The 17,943-nt window shown below is 41.8% G+C and overlaps 2 protein-coding genes across 3 annotated transcripts in view; one reads left to right on the forward strand and one right to left on the reverse strand.

Moving 5' to 3' along the window:
* Positions 1-1,618: 1,618 nt before the first annotated feature.
* cebpd (CCAAT enhancer binding protein delta) lies at positions 1,619-3,043 on the forward strand. The gene has a single exon (XM_050075055.1). The coding sequence runs from the start codon at positions 1,853-1,855 to the stop codon at positions 2,720-2,722; it is 870 nt and encodes a 289-aa protein (XP_049931012.1). The 5' UTR covers positions 1,619-1,852; the 3' UTR covers positions 2,723-3,043.
* Positions 2,731-17,943, reverse strand: part of spidr (scaffold protein involved in DNA repair) — a 46,325-nt gene continuing 31,112 nt past the window's right edge. For both annotated transcript variants that reach the window (XM_050075053.1, XM_050075054.1), the window contains 9 exons: positions 15,977-16,064; positions 13,049-13,189; positions 12,877-12,939; positions 12,162-12,360; positions 9,360-9,554; positions 8,008-8,101; positions 7,339-7,450; positions 4,224-4,280; positions 2,731-3,660 (listed from right to left, as the gene is read on the reverse strand). In XM_050075053.1, coding sequence (XP_049931010.1) covers positions 3,541-3,660; positions 4,224-4,280; positions 7,339-7,450; positions 8,008-8,101; positions 9,360-9,554; positions 12,162-12,360; positions 12,877-12,939; positions 13,049-13,189; positions 15,977-16,064 — 1,069 coding nt within the window. In that variant the 3' untranslated portion in view covers positions 2,731-3,540. The remainder of the gene's footprint in view (positions 3,661-4,223; positions 4,281-7,338; positions 7,451-8,007; positions 8,102-9,359; positions 9,555-12,161; positions 12,361-12,876; positions 12,940-13,048; positions 13,190-15,976; positions 16,065-17,943) is intronic.

Raw genomic sequence — 17,943 nt, forward strand, 5'->3', positions numbered from 1 at the left:
GCATGTAAACGTAGAGCTACAGACAACATCAGCCAAATTCCCAGCATGTGTTCACTGGGGCTGCGAGAAATGGTTATTATTACCTGCCGCGTCAATGTCGTGATGGTTGGTGTTTTTGCCACCTTGGGAGGCTGTGTGTGTGTGTGTGTGTGTGTGTGTGTGTGATGATGGCAGAATGTCCTGGTGACACATTTTACAGAAGCAGTTTTCAGTACTTTGGTGTGTACACGTCTGTCTGTCTGATTTCTGTCAATGCAATAACGAATGCGAGATGCGGTCACCAAACTTTACAGGTGTGTAGTCGAGATCAAAATGGAGGCTAAGATCGAAGACGGGTGTGGTTTGAGCGAGGGGGCTGGAGGAAGTAGGGAACAGGCTACTGGCCCTGACAATGTACGCCCCTGGCCAACATAAGCTTTAAGTTGCGAATTGCTGAATTGTTGCTGGAGTACATTTTATTTTTAGTCATTTATAATAAGTTGAAAAAATGTCCATCACAGTTTGACAGAGCCCAAAGACAGCTGCAGATTTATTTCCTGTCAGACAATTAATCAATCAGTTGCTCCTATAAAGCTGAATCAGGAAATCTGTTCGGCTACACATCTTCCAATACTTCTTCATACCTAATCTGATGTCCTCATATACTACTAATTTGTATATCTGACCACATCTGGGACAGACATTTAAACACTAACACTATAGATCAGGACTGTAGTCATCTAGCTGTCAATACATATAACAATAGTAATGCTGTACATGGTTAGTGTAAGTCTAATATATGGAATACAAGTCATGTTTATATGGTTTGGTGGTCACTTTTAAAACCAGCGGTGGAAAGTGCATATCAGAGCTGCAACGATTAATCGATTAATAACTAAATCAAATGAATCGCCAGCTGTTTTAATTGATCAGTTGTTCGGTTTCAGTCGTTTCTAAAGCAAAAACAAACATTTACCGGCTCCATCTTCTTAAATGTGAGAATTTGCCGCTTTTCTTTTCCTTTTTTGGCTCTGGGAAATTGTGACAAGTATTTCTCACTTTTTTGGTCACTTTATAGACGAAATAATTAATCAGGAAAGTAATCAGCAGATTAGACAATGATGAAAATAAGAGCTGCAGGCCTAGCATGTTGTATTTAAGCACATTTGTAAGGTGCTTGTTCTTTACTTGAGTGTTTTTATTCTCCGCTACTTTATACTTCACATTTCAGACGAGGTTAACATACTTTTTACTCCCCTACTTACAGCTAGTTACTTTTCATATTAAGAGCATGTGATTAGTGTATACTTTGCTGATAACACTTTAACATGTTAAAAGCAGGTCCCAGTGTAATGTTGTTGTTTGTTACTTCAGTAAACAATGTGTGTGAGACAGACGTTTATAGAGCTCCTGACAAATTAAAGTTAATCCCAAACACCCAGAGCCCTCAGTATGTAAACAACTCTGCACCATTCATACTATCGTAGTAAAAAGTGGGTGGCATGAGCAACACGCCCTTCGCTCCTCAAATGGGAAGTGAACGGACACCACGTGACCTCCGTTTTGCCTTGACTGGCTCGCGAGAGGGCGGCACGTGTGACGTCAGCGGGGCAACGATACAAAACACTGCGCGAAAGTACAGATGCCTCAGAGAAGTGTCAAGGAGTGATTCAGAGCTGTCACTGACAAGACCCTGACAGTCAAAGACCAGGGCTACAATCCACTGATTGGTTTTTTTTTTTTAAAAAAAGGGAAGAAGCGCGCGTGCACAGAGAGTGAAGCCGCTGCAGGGCTGCTGTGCTGTCACATCTGTGGGTCACTTTTGAACAAGTTTATATCCTTCCTAAACCACGTGGGCGAGTCAGCAGTGTTCATGTGTGACATATACAGCCTGGACTCACACTGCGTGTCTCCACAATGCAACATGAGTTGGGCGATGGAGCCTGCTAACTTCTACGAGAGCGCCAAGCTGGGCGTCCCGCAGCAGGGGGTCTGCAAGCCGGGCAGCAGGGGCGACGAGGACGGCACCATGGTGGAGCTGAGCACCGCCCCTGCCATGTACGACGACGAGAGTGCCATCGACTTCAGCCAGTACATCGAGTCCATGACAGCCGTGCCAAACCTGGAGCTGTGCAACGACGAGCTCTTCCTCGACCTGTTCAACACTGTGAAGCAGGAGAAGGTGGATTTCTACAACATGCAGAACCCCGTGCTGCCCGGCGGCATGCAGCAGCTGTCAGCCGCGTACACAGCAGACAGGAAGGCTGACATCGGGCTGAATAAAGGCTCGTATGCTGTGCCTATCAAGCAGGAGTCCGACTGGAGTGACAGCGACATGTCCTCATCCCTGCCCTCACAGATCGAGAGCTGCGCTCAGACCTCCGTCAGCCTCCCCACAGGGCAGCCGACTCCCCCCACCACCCCGGAGCCTGTCTCCAGTGTGAGCTCGGCCAAATCCTCCCCGAGGAAGAGCGGCAAAGAGAAGGGGAAGAAGGTGGACAGGTTCAGCATGGAGTACAGACAGAGGCGAGAGAGGAATAACATAGCAGTGAGGAAAAGCAGGGACAAAGCCAAGAGGCGCAACTTGGACATGCAGCAGAAGCTGCTTGAACTGAGCTCCGAGAACGACAGACTTCATAAAACTATCGAGCAGCTAACCAGAGAGCTCACCGGGCTCAGAGATTTCTTCAAGCAGATGCCCAACTCCTCCTTTACGAGCTCCTTGAATGTAGAGAGCCGGTGACAGATTGATTTTTCTATGAACTGAGCTTTTAGGAGACATACCTCAACAGACATTTTACCATCTGTACCAGATGTATTTTAAGCTTACCATAATGGCACTGGAAAATATATGATGTTGCTGCCATATTTTTGTGGGATTTTTCTCTATATTAAATTATTTTACCACTGCATTTACATGATGTTATACCTGACATGGTACATGTTTTATAATTCCAAACTTTGTATAAGAGCCAGAGCATGATCTTTTATATAGTTTGTATGAAACCTTGAAAACATTTTTGTTTATGGAATCTATAATAAAATCGCTGAAAAGCTGCAGAAACATCCTGGTCTGTGAGTAGTCTTTGCACATGATTTATGTTGAGGGAGCAGCTGGAGACAAGAAGTGAGAGTGCAACAGGAAATAGAAAGTTCAGTCAGCAAAAATACAACTTTTATTGACACATTGTTCATCTTCTTATATACAGAGGTAGATAATGTGAAAAAAGGTTTTTTGGATGGCTTAAAAAAATGCGTTTATACCCAAAAGTCCAAAAAGCCCCAGTTGATGAACCACGTGGGATGCTTTGACAGACTGCATGCCACTGGTCTACCCTTGGGCTGTCAACTCCTGGTCCACAGGATCACATATCATTAACACAAACAAGACCTTGTCTGCTCGCAGCCCGTTCACTTCAGCACAGCCTGGAGCTGTTAGGGAGGCCTTCAGAGGGGGTGGGGTAGGAGGCTGAACTGGCTCAAACCGAGGCCTAGTGTGCAGATCCTCGGAGCCAGCTGAAACATGAGGATTGATATCATTAGCTACTTGCCCTGACAGCCTCAGAGGCAGATTTCTTCCACGCCGATCCAGAGTGCAGGTTTCCTGGTGACGACTCGGACGTAAACTGCGAGGGGGCCCACCTCTTTTCCCAGGACATTCTCCACATCGTAACCTGGGAACTGAAACATACACACTTTATTCACTACTTGCACAGACCGTCTGAGGCTGACAACTCATATTTATTGTTCAACATATCCTCCACTACCTGCACATGAAAAAACAGTTTTTAAATCTGCTGATGCTGCAAGAATATGGGTGCACTAAAGGCTCTTGCACTCCCCTCATTGGTCAGCAGTATTTCTGTTGATCTAAGAATTTATTCTGCACTCATGAGCTCCCCTGATAAAGACCGTTAATGCCTACAACGCAAATAACACCTATAAACAGCTGCACCACATGTTAGTTATACAGGAACATAATTAAAATGTAGAAACTGAATGCAAACTTAAAAAACACTAAAAATAGAGGACATCAAGGAAAGAACGCGTCACTATTTTCAAGCAATTCCTTCATTGGTATCAGTGACTGGCATGACTCAGGGATTTTATTGTTCAGTACAGAACAGGCTTTATCACCCCTGACATGAACAGATGACAGTGTTTTCAGGACATACTGACAGAAGATCAATGCGCCGCACAGCTCAGCCCACAGTTACGTAACGAGTTTGTAAACGCACACCTACCTCGTGACCCTCCAGTGCTGCAGTGTTCAGGAGGGACATGATCGTCTTCTTCTGCAGCTGTCGAGAGAGATGAGACGATAAGCGGACATTAATATCTTTTAAATTATCACCTAAATGTTGTCAGTGTAAAACCAAACGCTGCACTGACAGACTGAGCTCGCTGCCGTGTAACAGACTGATAGAATGGGCCGAAATATCAGTCGCCTGATAAGAAGAACTCTGATATCATTTTATTATCAGTTTGGCTGACTTAGTTTTCTGATTACAAAGTCCCAGCAGGTTTTACATAATAAACATGCTGTCATGCAGACACACATGTAGTAAAGGGTTTTATTTATTCAGCCTTTTGACGTGCAGGAATGTCCAAGGGAGGTTTTAGTGTCTTGCTCAAGGACACTTCAACAGGACTGAGGATGCTTGTTTGTGTTTGAGTCTGCCTAATCTGATCTCTACACAGCCCTCCCACACTGCCGCTCTTTGCACCGTCATTCTTCTGATGTATATTTTTACAGTACTTTTCTTGCTGCTTTCCTTTTTTTCCAGCTTAAAGCAATATTTTGAAGTTTCTTGCCAAGAATTACATAATAAGATCAATACCATCCTCGTCTGCAGCAATATGAAGAAGCCCCTTAGCTTAACTTAGCTTAGCACAAAGACTGGAGACAGAAACAGCTAGCTTGACTCTGTCCAGATATTATATCAATATCATGAGATAAGAAAAGATATTGTATTATATAACATCATTAGTGTTGTCTTTTCCTGGGTTTAAGGTCCCAGTGAAACAGAAGTTAGTGTTTTTAGCTTCTGCACTGCAAAAACAAACTGTTTGAGAGAGAAGAGGGATTTAAATCAAATAATTCGCATTTGATTGGACCACTAAAAAGTGGGCGGGCATAAAGTCTGGCGCTACACGATGCTACAGTGGAACAAGAACAAAGGCCTTGCCCACTGATATCCAAACACACATCTCTTCCTCTTTCGCTCCATATACCTTTGTTAGCTACTACATTTGCTAGCCGCCCAAAGTCTCATTTGATTGGATGAACTTTTTTAAGGCTGCCCCCTTATCGTCGACCAAATGTTAGTCGACCAGAAACATGGAAGTAGCTACATGCCCATTAGCCCACAGCGTCATTAACAGGCGGCTCGCTCAGTGTGTGACGTGCACTTGTAGATAAAATATAGGCCTATATTAATGAAGGTTCATTAGTACGGTTTTGTATTTCTCTGTAATGTAGCACAGTGTTAACAATGTTACTGATACTATTCTTTCTCACACCTTCAACTCAAACCACCAAAATATATCATTTAATAATTAAATTAATATCGTAGCGACTAGTCAACTAACTGTATGTTCACACCAACAGCAACCAGAGCTTCCAAAACGGCGGAAGTCGTTAATTTTCAATGAGAGCCCGGCGACTTGGGCGACCTAGTTGTCAGCCGTGTGTCCTGGGCGACCGTAGCGACTGAAGCGGTCCGGAGGGGAGTTAAAACACTTTTAACTTTATGGTAATGAGCTCTGACACGGTTCAGTGACAACCAATTGGAATGCTGACATGCTTCAATGAAGATGGTCCCAGAGAACAAGCCATGTAACTTTAGTTCCTACAGCACACTTGTTCCGACAATGGATATCGAGAAGTTTATTACTTGCGTTCGCGCCCACTCAGTCCTTTATAATGTGTGGCTGTTCGGTTACAGAGGCCAAAATAAAAAGACTGAGGCTTGGGACCGCGTCACGGAGGTAGTTGGTTGGTCTGGTGAGTTTTAAAGTGTGTAATGTTAGTAAGAGAGGAGAGAATTGCAGGCTAATGTTGCGACGTAGCATGCAAGTCTTCCTTGCTTGGTTTGAATGGGATGACATACTGCAAAGCAAAGCATTTTATCAACACAGATTTTGCAAAACGACAATAAAATACAGACTGGACAACAGCAAGCAGCAACCACGCTGCTTTCAAGCCAGTAGTCCACTTTGCGGCTCCTTTAAATTGACAAGCACGATTGAATGTTCACTGATTCACGTGATGAGCGACAAGAGCTGCCTCAAAAAATTTTGACAGTCGTGCGTCTTGGGTGTCTGCGAGAGACTTTGCCTCTTTGGAGGCCTCTGGTTTGAACGTACAGTAATGGCCCTAAATGATGACTATTGGTCGACTAGGAAAATTCTTAGTCGGGGGCAGCCCTGTACTTTTGTAAACTCCCCTGATTGAAGGATGAGTCATGAGATATTTAAAACCATTCTACGAGAAAAGAAAATACAGGGATTTTCATGTAAAAGTACTGATTATTTTTACATATATTTGGCATACAGTATAACAAGAGATAAATGATCAGTTAACACAGGGACGCATGATTAAAACCAGAAAATGTATTTTTCATTTAACTGGATCCTTAAACGCTGCATAACAGTGAAGTGATGTAATTTCTGTACTTACCAGACTGTTCTGTCTGTTCTATTATTTGCCTTTTAGTCATTATATCAACATTACTCATGATTATCAAACAAAACATTGCGTAAATATTTTGTAAAAGCACCAACAGTCAACCCTGCAATATTGTCACGATGATGATATCAAATATCATGATATTTGATTTTCTTCATCACGCCCAGCCCTCGACCAGAGGTAACAAGTCAGCTCACTGACACCTGTAAAACCAGGTAGAAGTTATTGGTCCCAACCAAGAAACAGTCTGACGCATAACCTCCTATAAAACGGCATATTCTCACTTTTACACATCTGCTTCTGTACGGATCAAAGACAGGAGATATAAAATGTTAATTATTGAGCTTTAGAGGTGCTGTTACCTATTTTTTTAATCTTTGGACAGAGCCAGTGAGCTGTTTCCCTTGTTTCCTGTCTTTGTGCTAAGGTAAGCTAACTGGCTTACCTTAGCACAAAGGTAAGCTAACTGGCTGCTGGCCATATCTACAGACATGAGAGTGGAATCAATCTTCTCATCTAACTTGGCAAGAAATTAAATTTTCCAAATGTTTAACTATTCCTTTAAACACACGTGAGCTGCACTGTGTAATAATAAAAATACTTTATCACAAGGCCTGAAACATTGATTTTTGACGCTTGATTAACCTTTAAAGTAACACTCTTCTCACCTTAACCTTCAAAGTGCAATTATTCAACGAAGAACTGAGGAACACTTCCATTTGAATCCTCATGTCCGGCTTGTCCACCACCGACTGACAAGAAACACAGTGGAGGATCTGACTGTGGAAAAAAGACAAAAAATAAAGTTATAATTTGCCATAATGTTTGTCTGCATGAACATTAAGCACTTTTGATTAAAGGAATAATTCACCCACAAGACGACCATTTGTTAATCTATTAGTCATGCTGTGTTATCTTGAATTAGTCAAGAAAACTTTGATTTATTGATTTAACTGTATCAAATCACCCTCTAACACAACTCATGCAGTAAAATCCAAGTCACATTTATCCAGTTGTACACTAATTTCTTACCAAACACATGCGTTTGCTAAAAGAAAACATGTGTTTGTGACATAATGAGCATACAACTGCGTAAATGAGACTTGGATTACACTGCACGAGTTGTGTGAGAGTTTGTAAACAGATGTTTTGATATAGTTTTGCTGTTGTTAACCGTGGTCCCTAATCAATCAATAAATCAAGATGTTCACCATTTTCCGTGGAGACACGCCACAAGAACAAAGTTTTCTTCACAAATTCAACGTGACACCCACGACTAACTGATATACAATTGTTCACTTTGTTGGTGAAGTGTTCCTTTAAGCGTGCAAACTTACGTTCCCTCAGCTAACACCTCCATGTTGTCACTTCCACAGTGGTTGCAGGCAGGCCAGGAATAAGCAGTGCTCTCATCCACACCCAAGATCACCCCTGCAGTGTTAAAATCTAACATAGTTATGCAAAATCATCTTTTGGACACATCAGTGCACACTGTGCCTTTCAACCTGGCTTTGCTTTTGTTTAACTTTTCTTTTTAATTATCGATTTTAGTTACATTTTAAGTTACTTTCAACTTGCAGATGCCAAAAGGAAACGCACAGACGAAGAAACACCGATAGATGATCTACGCATAGGTTTCAAAGAGTGTGTATGTTTGTGACAGGGTGTGAGAGATAAACACATCCCTTTCATTTTTTATCTGAGATCGGGCTGATAAATGCAGCAGAGTGATTCCTGCCTAAACACCATCTCACTTAACAACCAGAGCTGCAACACAAACACAAGCACACGGCCTTAAATAAGATACTGAACTCGACACTGATAAATCACTCTTGTACATTCCGGTCTGGGCTTTTTTCCACTGGTAATTTCCAGAAGATAGTATTCATGCATGAGTGCAAAAGATAATAAGTTTGTTTTATTTATTTCAGCCACCTGGCCAAACATGCGCAGCCAGAGGGTCCAGAACCAAGAGGGTTCACAGTTTGATCTTTGCCCTCGACTGTGACACAAAGTCGACAGATGCAGTTTATTATCTGATTTGGGCTGCTTTTTCTTCCTGCACCACATTTACATAATTGGAAAGAAACTTCAACAGGAACTTTAAACCAACACTTTGAGCAAATGTGGTTGATAAAAGCAGTAAAACAGTTCTTCTATAGTTTAATTGAGTTGCAAAAAGTTTCTACAACATAAACGATGTAGCTGTGGCAATCGTACTGGATGTAAGCACTTCGTAAAAGGCTCAAAAAATCTAAAGAAACATGCACGCAGACTATATGTAATAGGGATTTTGGGGGAACAATGCAACATTCCTTCAATCTGTAACTTATTTTCACAACATTATTGCACCCTCCTCTGAAATTGAAAGCCTTATGGGGAGCAGGCATGTTAATTTCACTGACAAAATGACATGGGAACTGACACGAATCCAACAAAATTTCATGTGTTTTCATTTCACAAAGGCCCAAACAATGACAGCCAGAGGACACTGAATAACAAACAGCAGAAAGCGATGCCTTGGAGCCACATCAAGGCCTCTTGCTGAGCTGTAAACTAATGTATGAAAAAAACAAGTGGTTTTCTTCCCCCAGAGAAAACAACACATCGGGCATGTTCTGCAGGAATCACTTCTGATGAGGCGAGTCATATGAAAACCACAGGGTTTGGTGAAAAGGGAGAAACTGACCTGAGAGCGAGCAGAGGGAGTTGGGTGTGATCTCAGGACTCAGGGGATCCAGTCTCACAGGTTGGGGCAGGGTCTTTGCCTGAGGCGTGGACAGCGACTGTGAAAGTAGCTCTGGTGTGGCTGAAGACTCAAGACGGCCGTCGGGTTCCACAGAGCACAGCTCAACAACTGACTGCTCCGCACACAGGAGAACACCTTTATTGGACATTATCAAAGTGAAATGTAATTAGAAGCACTGATCGTGTTCACCACCAAACCAGCAGACTTAGATCAAGTGTTTTAGAAAAAACTTTTTTTTTCCAAAAATGTCACACATGCAGCAGTCTTCTCCACGACCTGTAACCAGACGTTAAAATGTGAAACTGGTGGAGTTTCCCTTTAAGTAAAAGTACAGAGATATCATCAACAAAATTTACCTTAGGGTGACCTCTTGTTCTCATTTTCAAGTTCATACTTGTATTTTGGGTTTCCACTAGAACATGTTTACATGCTTTAATGTAAAAAAACATTTTATCTTCCTCATACTTTCTGTGCTGAAACACCTGTAGTCATCCTCTGTCTGAAATGCTCAGTTTTAGCGCCTGTCTCTTTAAAACCTCCTCCTGAAAAAGCCCAGTCTGCTCTGACTGGTCAGCACATATTCTGTAGTGACACTTTTTGTTAACCAGAAAAATCACTAAAAAAACCCTCATGAACTAAAATCTTGAAAGCCTGACATGTTCCGGTAGAAATATGATCTGAAATCCGGGAGAAATTAACAACAGCAACCGAGATTACATGTTTCTGTGACGTTAGCATGTAGCTACATGTAGCAGTGTAATGTAATGTAATGTAATGGAAACACTTAGCGGTAGCGTGCCTGGAACAGATGACCATATAAAGAAATCCATCATGAGCTCATGTCAGCTTGTCTTGAGAGTAGAAAAAAACGCTGTAAACAGAGTATTCAGACGGTCTGAAGCCTCACAGGGATTACTTTTACATATGTTTCTCATTATTTGAAACTTTGGCCACATTTGATATGAACATCTGACACTGTAAGATTATATGTATGATAGAAAATCAGGAAAAACATAGTAGGTCTCTTTTAAAAGGAAAAGTATTCATTCCACTGAAAAATGGCCCCTGTGACTGATGTCTGGGCTCGTCACTAACAGTTGCCGTGTTGCCATTGGCAAACCATTTTGAGAAATTGGTAACCAGTTCTTGGCCTTCAGTTGCCAACCATTTTTTAACATATAAAAACCAGGGCCAGCAAACAGCAATAAAGTGCACCCTAAAATAAAGAAATTGTTAATATTCATATTGCATGTAGAGATATAAATATTGCTCTTTAAGTCTGGAACCAGACGAGCCATGTGTGCACATGCAACTGGTTTAGGAGCAATGGAAAAGCAATTTAAGATGCACTAACAGTTTTACAGGGTTCCTTCACATTTAACCAATTAATTTTCAAAACATTCCACAACTTAATTTACGCAGTTTAAAATGCCAGGCCTATACAGAAATCATAGGATGCGATACTAAGGCTGTGCTGCTACGCCTTACGATAAGCACTGTAGCAAAAATGTAGTTTGGAATACAGCATGGTATGTTTTTGTGCCTGCATGTGCAGTAGACACAAAGTGATAACATTATCTAGCTGGGCGGTGGCAAGCATGAAATATGTGCCGATGCTGGCTGCAGCCTTTCGGTTGTCTCAAGTCTGTTTCCCATTAGCATGGCTGACCAGAGCCACTCCCTCCATGTTGCCAAAATCAAACCTTGTGATGCAGAGCCTACATCCACAGGGGCAGGGCCTGCCTGTCTTAAGCCATGTATGATATTTGTTGTTCGAAAGTCAACCTGCATTTCCCAGGCATTTGCGGATAAGTAAACTATTAGCACTTGCTAACTTTACTCGGCCATAGCCATAGGTGCTAGCTGCATATGCTAATGCTAAGAGTAACGTTTCAACAGTCACGCAGTGCAGCACTACATATTAAATTTATAATACAAGGATCATATTTCACGTTACATTTGACATGTTTCGGGATTTTAGCCAAAATAATGCACATTAAAAAACTTTTAGAAATATTCTGCTAATTCCAAATAATTTCCAGGTCTGGAAAACAGTTTCTCTTTTTTCATAACTTTTCCAGGAATTTCATGACCATGTGAATCCTGGATTTAAATTACACTAAGTATCAGATAAAACACAAGTATCTTAATTACCCAAAATAAAAAGTGACTAAAAAAGGCAACCATATTTTCAGTTTCGGCAACCAAAAGCTGAGGCCTGGCTGCCAGCCTGGTAACCACTTTTAAAAGTTGGTGTTGAGCCCTTGATGTAAGATTATATGTGCAATACTGTTATTTTTCTTTTTATGTTTTTATGTTGGATGCTTCATTTCTTCTGGACTATTATTGCAAGTCCAAGATAAATTTCCTTACAGGAAAATAAAGTATATTGTATCGTATCGTATCGCATTGTTATAATACAAATATCAGTTATAGCCACTCTACATAAAAATATGTAAGTCACAGGGGTCTCTACTGCATGACCACTTTTACTTATGATACTCCAAGTACATAATACGTCTTTACTTTTAATATTAGTAGAATTTCAAATGATGTACTTTCACTGGAGAATTGTAATAGTGTTGTACTTCTTCCAGCATTGACACTAACTGGTAACTGTAACTACGTCCTGAGTAAATGTGCTTGTTGACTTCCCGCCTCTGTTTGTGCACACAGCCCTGTGAGATAAAACATAACATAGTGGTTGAGTGGCATGTCAGGTCAGGTCACGTAAAGCCCTACCATGTTCTCTGATGGCATCTCTGAATGACATGCGACAGGCAGCGGGGGAATTCAGTGCTTCGAGGACAGAGGAAGTGAGCACACAGGAAGTGCTCAAACACAAGGCCACCGTTCGCTTGCATGGCCTCTCTGGCTGCTCCTCCTGAAGACTGGGGTCTGTCAGCACCAACCAAACCTCACCCTGGCCTACATCAGTGCTCTGAAACAGAAACACAAAGGCAGGCAAAGACAGAAAAGAACAGAGTGAGAATTACTTAGAAACAGAATGACCTAGAAAGAGACAACTTTAAAGAAACATGACATAACGAAAAGCTTACAAAGCACTAATTAGGTGCAAATTTAACAACTTTGATGAGATTATTCATTCAATGTGGTCACTATACAGCCACATTAAAAAGGATATCTGTGTCTCAGTGGTGTGAGCGTGAGGCAAAGTCCACCACTTTGTTCTGAGCTGCTATCTCATCTTGGTCAAAGTTTAAAGGTCTCACCAATCAATGGTAAAGAACGCCCGGGCCTCACACACACTGTCAGTGATACACACAGTGATAGGAACGCTGCTCTCTACGTCAGAGCTCAATCTTATCAGTTTGTTGGTTCAAATGATCTCAAAAAGGATGACTGAAGAGCTCTAGAAGACATAATGTTTATCATGTTCTTCTGAAGTCAAAGGAAATCAGTGTTTTTCAGGGACAAGAGAAAAAAAAAAAAGTACCTGCATTATTTTCTTGTGTAAAACAGTGGCAACAAAACTGCAGCGACGGGTTTTAAGATCACTCTGAAAAAGGAAAAAACAAGTTTGAGATTAACCCACTTAAGATAAGTTATCACAATCGGCAGCAAATTTAAAATATGTTCTGTGTATGTGAGTGTGAGAAACTGTTCACCTGCAATACGTCTCGCAAGATTTGTTTTGTGGGCGGATGGTAGAGCAGGGAAACAGTTTGCTCCTCGCTGGGTTCAACTGAGCTCTCCTGACCAGACAGCAGGTAGCAGAAGCTGGGGGCTTGACCTGCAGGTCTGCCTTCCTGTAAAAATAAGACGTGTGAAAAGCATCTTCATGTTTAAGAAAATATATTGATTGCTAAATGTAAGTTGTCTTCTTAATGAGCAATTTCTTATATCTTTAAAAACATAACATAATTTTCTATGCTGGCCCTGAGAGCTCAATCAAGTGCAACTGAATTCTGAATTTTATCTGTGTTGTCTGTATTTGCAGCACAATTAAATTTTAATAAATATGTGTTGTCAACATGGTGAATATGTCAGTTTGCCCATGTTCTATGTGTTGTGTAAGGCTCTCAGGGCCACCATACTCTTCACTTGGCTTGTTTCTGAATATGCAGTAATGGTACATTTTTGTTTTACTGCCAAAAAAGACTGTAAATCAAAAGGTGCCCTGTGGAGTTTTTTTGTGGGGAAAAAAAAGAGCAGTAGAAAAATAATCATCAACAATCATTTAATTATTTAAAGAGTAACTTTGATATTTTTTAACCTGGACCATATTTTCCCATGTTTTGTGTCTAACTGACAAATGGAAACAATGATTTTTGAAAACAGTCCAGTGTCAAGCGAGATGACAGCAGCCTGCAGCGGTGAGAGAGGACTGATGTAATCACTCAGTACATGTTTGCACCGTCAATTTATGTCCACGAAAAGTGTTTGTTTTTGCCACTGACAGCCTTAGATTATTATTCTTAGTGTCTGTCAGCGTATGGAACGGATCCCAACAGAGACAGACCTTTCTCTCTTTTTTTTTTTTTTTTTAATAAAAATCAGAAACAGCCCTGAAATCACTTCCACCAAAGGAACCAGGCTCCATTCAAATAAACAGTAATTTTATCATTGTACAACACAATTCATTCAAAGTTGACAAAAGCAAAATAAAACTCACAAAAAACATCTGGTTTCTTCTTTTAACTGTTCAAGCAATCTCCAGTTCTGGTTTGGTTAAAATAAACCCTTAATTTGCTCTGTTAGATGTGAAAATGTGCTGTTATAATACAGGCTTAAATTATGGTTTATTTAAATGGAGTCTGGTGGGTTTGGTGATGGCAATTGCGGGGGTGTTTCTGGTTAAACAAAAAGGGTCTTACCCTTTCACAAAAAGTTCTATTTCTGTAGGGATCCTCTCCATATGTTGTCGTCTGACTAGTCTAGATAATAATCTGAGACTGTCAGTGGCAACAACACGCACTTTTAGGGCGCATTCACACCAGGATAGTTTGGGGGACTCGGTTCGATTGGGCAGGGAATGTCGAAAAATTTCACACCTTCATTTGGTTCGCTTCACTTTCACACTGCACTTTTTAAAGCGAACCAAACCGCCTGGACAACGTCACACAGTTACAACAGCTGCTCCTGTGGGGGCGGTATTGCCCGAAACAATCACTGAACAGGAAGAAAAAAAGCATGAGGAAGAAGAAAACCCGACTCATCGATTGGCCAGGACTGAAAACGGAAATCCATTGTGGGTAGCCACAAGCAACTGCGATATATAGTCCTCTGACCATATATCAATAAGCGCCTGCACCTCCTCACTACTCCACGTCTGCCCACGAGACATTTCCCAACTTTTTCTTTTTTCACCTCTGCTTCTCCTGGTTCGCGCTGTAGGCTTTGTTTTTGTTTTTCCAAAATGCACTCCACTCTATGTCACTTCCTCTCTTGGTTCACTTCCTCTATTTGGTTCGCTGGATAATCCGTTTGCATTTCCCACTGTAAGTGTACCGCAGCAGGGTTCACTTGCAAGTGAACTGAAATCCCCCATTTTCAAGCGGACCAGGGTTCGCTTGTTTGGTCCACACCAGAGTTTGAATGAGCGTTCACACCACTCCAAACAAACCGAACTATCCGTGAAGGCGGACCAAGGTTTGTTTAAAGTGGACCAAATAGCGCCAGTGTGAATGCGTCCTTAGTGGCCGTACTGCCAGATTTTCTGCAAATGTTGGGCCGTTTTGCCGGCAAGCTGCGAGCGTTTATACACACAGAGCCGGATTGGCGAGTTGATCCGAGGTGCACAATTTTCCGTCTCGTAGGGTAGACATATTGGCGGAACCTTTTTAATTTAAACAGACCAAGGCGGCCTTCCGCAACGGGAGGGGCTGTTGAGGACTTACCAAGGCGGCCTTCCGCAACGGGAGGGGCTGTTGAGGACTTGTGGGAGGAGCTGTTGATGACGCCACACGTGCGANGAACGGGCCGACTTATGAGAGAATTGCCGAAGGACTGACCAGCCGCGGCTTCCCTCGGAGCAAGGCGCAAGTCATTAGTTATGTCACACGCTGAGCTACACGTTTTGTTACTTGCTCACGCCCCCCATTGCCCCGAAAAAAAGGTGCATTCTGTATAAACAGACGTAGGTAGGCGGCATTTTGCTGCACTCCCTGATTTTGTTTTTATACTGCCAATGCTGAAAAAAGACTGATTGGGCTTTCCTGCAAATTAGTACAATTCCTATTTAAAAAGGGCTACAGCCTGTTTCGCTGTTGCTGGCTACAGGGTGAAAATGGAAAAATAGTATCCAGGTTGGAAATCTTGCCCTTTAAATACTTTTTGGGGGCACAAATGCCAAAATCTCTCTAGTTCCACCAGTTCCAGCTTCTAAATGTCTGCTTTTCACTGTCTTATGTGATAGGAAACTGAATATCTTTAGGGTGTGAGGTTTACATCAGACAAAACAAGCAATTTGACATCGTTACCTTGAGATTTAGGAAACTGTGATTAGCATTTTACAGACCAAACAATTATTAAATCAGGGAAAAGTCAGTAGATTAATTGATAATGAAAACAATCCTGCTATGATAAGAACTTACACTGGACAAACCAAGTGTGTTTCCATGATCTTTAAGAGGCATCACTGGGGGCCACAGACTGTCTATCAAATTGAAAAGCCTGGTGCGCCTGAGAGTGAGACACAAAAACAGGAGAAAAAAAAAGTAAGGAGGGGGCACAGAGAAGGGGGGAGGAGGAGAAACTGGCGAACAAGGGGCTCTAATGGGAAGAGAGAGAGCTTTCACAGGCAGTTTCACTTCCACTGAAACACGAATCTGTTAAGACAGAGCTTGTTTTAACAAATTAGCAGAGAGCATGCTCGGGCTGGCAGAGCACAAACACACAAAAACATTTCTTACAAGCAGGTTTTTGAGATATGGGCAATACGGGTGGGAAAAGAGTTCACACCCCACATAAATCACAGCATCATTGTGGTGCATAAAAAAACAAGGTTTAGTGAAACAATTGCAAGTGATTTTAACAGCCACAGTTAGAAGACCTGATTAGTGACGTTCATCCTCTCACCACACTCTTAATCTTAGTAATGACAGATTGAAATTCGATCATACTAGATGTGCTTTTGTGATGTCTCATTTGCGTCAAATTGAAACCAGTAGGATTAAATAATTAAAAAGGGGGGAAAGCATCAGGTTGCAACTCTGACAGGACATGTCAATCATTTGATTCATTGTCTCTTTTCTGAGAAGTACTTGTTGAGTTCAGTGGGACCGTCAATGTTACTTATTCATCCATATCTGTGTGTGTGCTGTCACATCAGCCAGCGGTTAACAACCTGTTAGTCAGCCTGTAATCACAGGGTTTCTTTGTGTGGAACTGGTTCTGCAGCCCATTCAAGTCCAGTGAGGTCTGCTGGAGGATGAGTAACAACAAACTAACAGGACTCATTCAGCTCACTTTGATTTTGATACTGATCTCATGTACTTCTTTAGCAAATGTTAATGCACCTTTTTAAAGCCTTTTGTGGTTAGATTTGCAGTCGGTTATCTTAAAATGTCTCTGCACTGTTGTCAAAGAGTAACCGGTGACTAACGAAGACAATCTTTGAAATTGGTTCAGCACTGAGCGAGAATGCTGCAGCTGGTGGAACGGGCTGCAATGTAACCACTCAGAGGACATGACACGTCAATTTGCAACCACTAGAAGTGCTTGTTTTTGGCACTGACAGGCTCAGATTTTTATTCCAAGTGTCTGACAACATTATGGAAAGGATCCCTTCAGAGATAGACCTTTGTTAAAGAGTAAGATCCTTTTTGTTTAGCCAGAAACAACCCCGAAATCGCCATCGCCTAACCAACCAGACTCCATTTAAATAAACAGTAATTAAAGCATGTAGTGAGCCAGCACATATTTTCACACCTAACTGAGCAAATTAAAGGTTTAGTTCAACCAAATCAGAGTTTCAACAGTGGAAAGATGAACAATTACGGCTTTTGTGAGTTTTATTTTGTTTCTGCCGACTTTAAACAAAGTGTCCAATGGGTCTGGTGCGATTTCAGGGCTGTTTCTGTTGAAACAAACAGGATCTTAAAGGGAAATTTCCGTTTATTTCAACCTGTCTCCTATCGTCCTAAATTTGTTTCAAGTTACTAGTGACATAAAAATAATAGTTAGCATGTTAGCCGTTAGCCTAGATACAGCCGGGGCGCATAGTAGCGTCAGACCTGTTAAAACGTAAGTGAAAGGGCAACCTTCAAGTGTAAAGTTAGTCCACTAAACAAGTTATAGAAAACGACATGTAAACGTGTTGTCTTACCTTACCGGTGTGCTGCCATGTTTGTTTACCATCTAGCTCTGCTTTCCAAGCGCGGCCCGAAATATCGCGAGAACAAGCAGCAATCTCATACCGTGCCTGAAATCTCGCGAGCTCTAGATAAAGCCCAGCTGGATACTACTCCAGGTGGAGGTGTCTCGTCCTCGGTCACATCCAGACCTTGAAAATAAGGCTGCAACCGGTCCCATTCCTTGCAACAGAGGCATTCCTCTTCTG

This window comes from Epinephelus moara, chromosome 21 (genome assembly GCF_006386435.1).
Source record: "Epinephelus moara isolate mb chromosome 21, YSFRI_EMoa_1.0, whole genome shotgun sequence".
Lineage (NCBI taxonomy): Eukaryota > Metazoa > Chordata > Actinopteri > Perciformes > Serranidae > Epinephelus > Epinephelus moara.

Bases quoted from the DNA above. Each gene is read 5' to 3' on its own strand.
- cebpd (XM_050075055.1), top strand. From the start codon at position 1,853: ATGTGTGACATATACAGCCTGGACTCACACTGCGTGTCTCCACAATGC.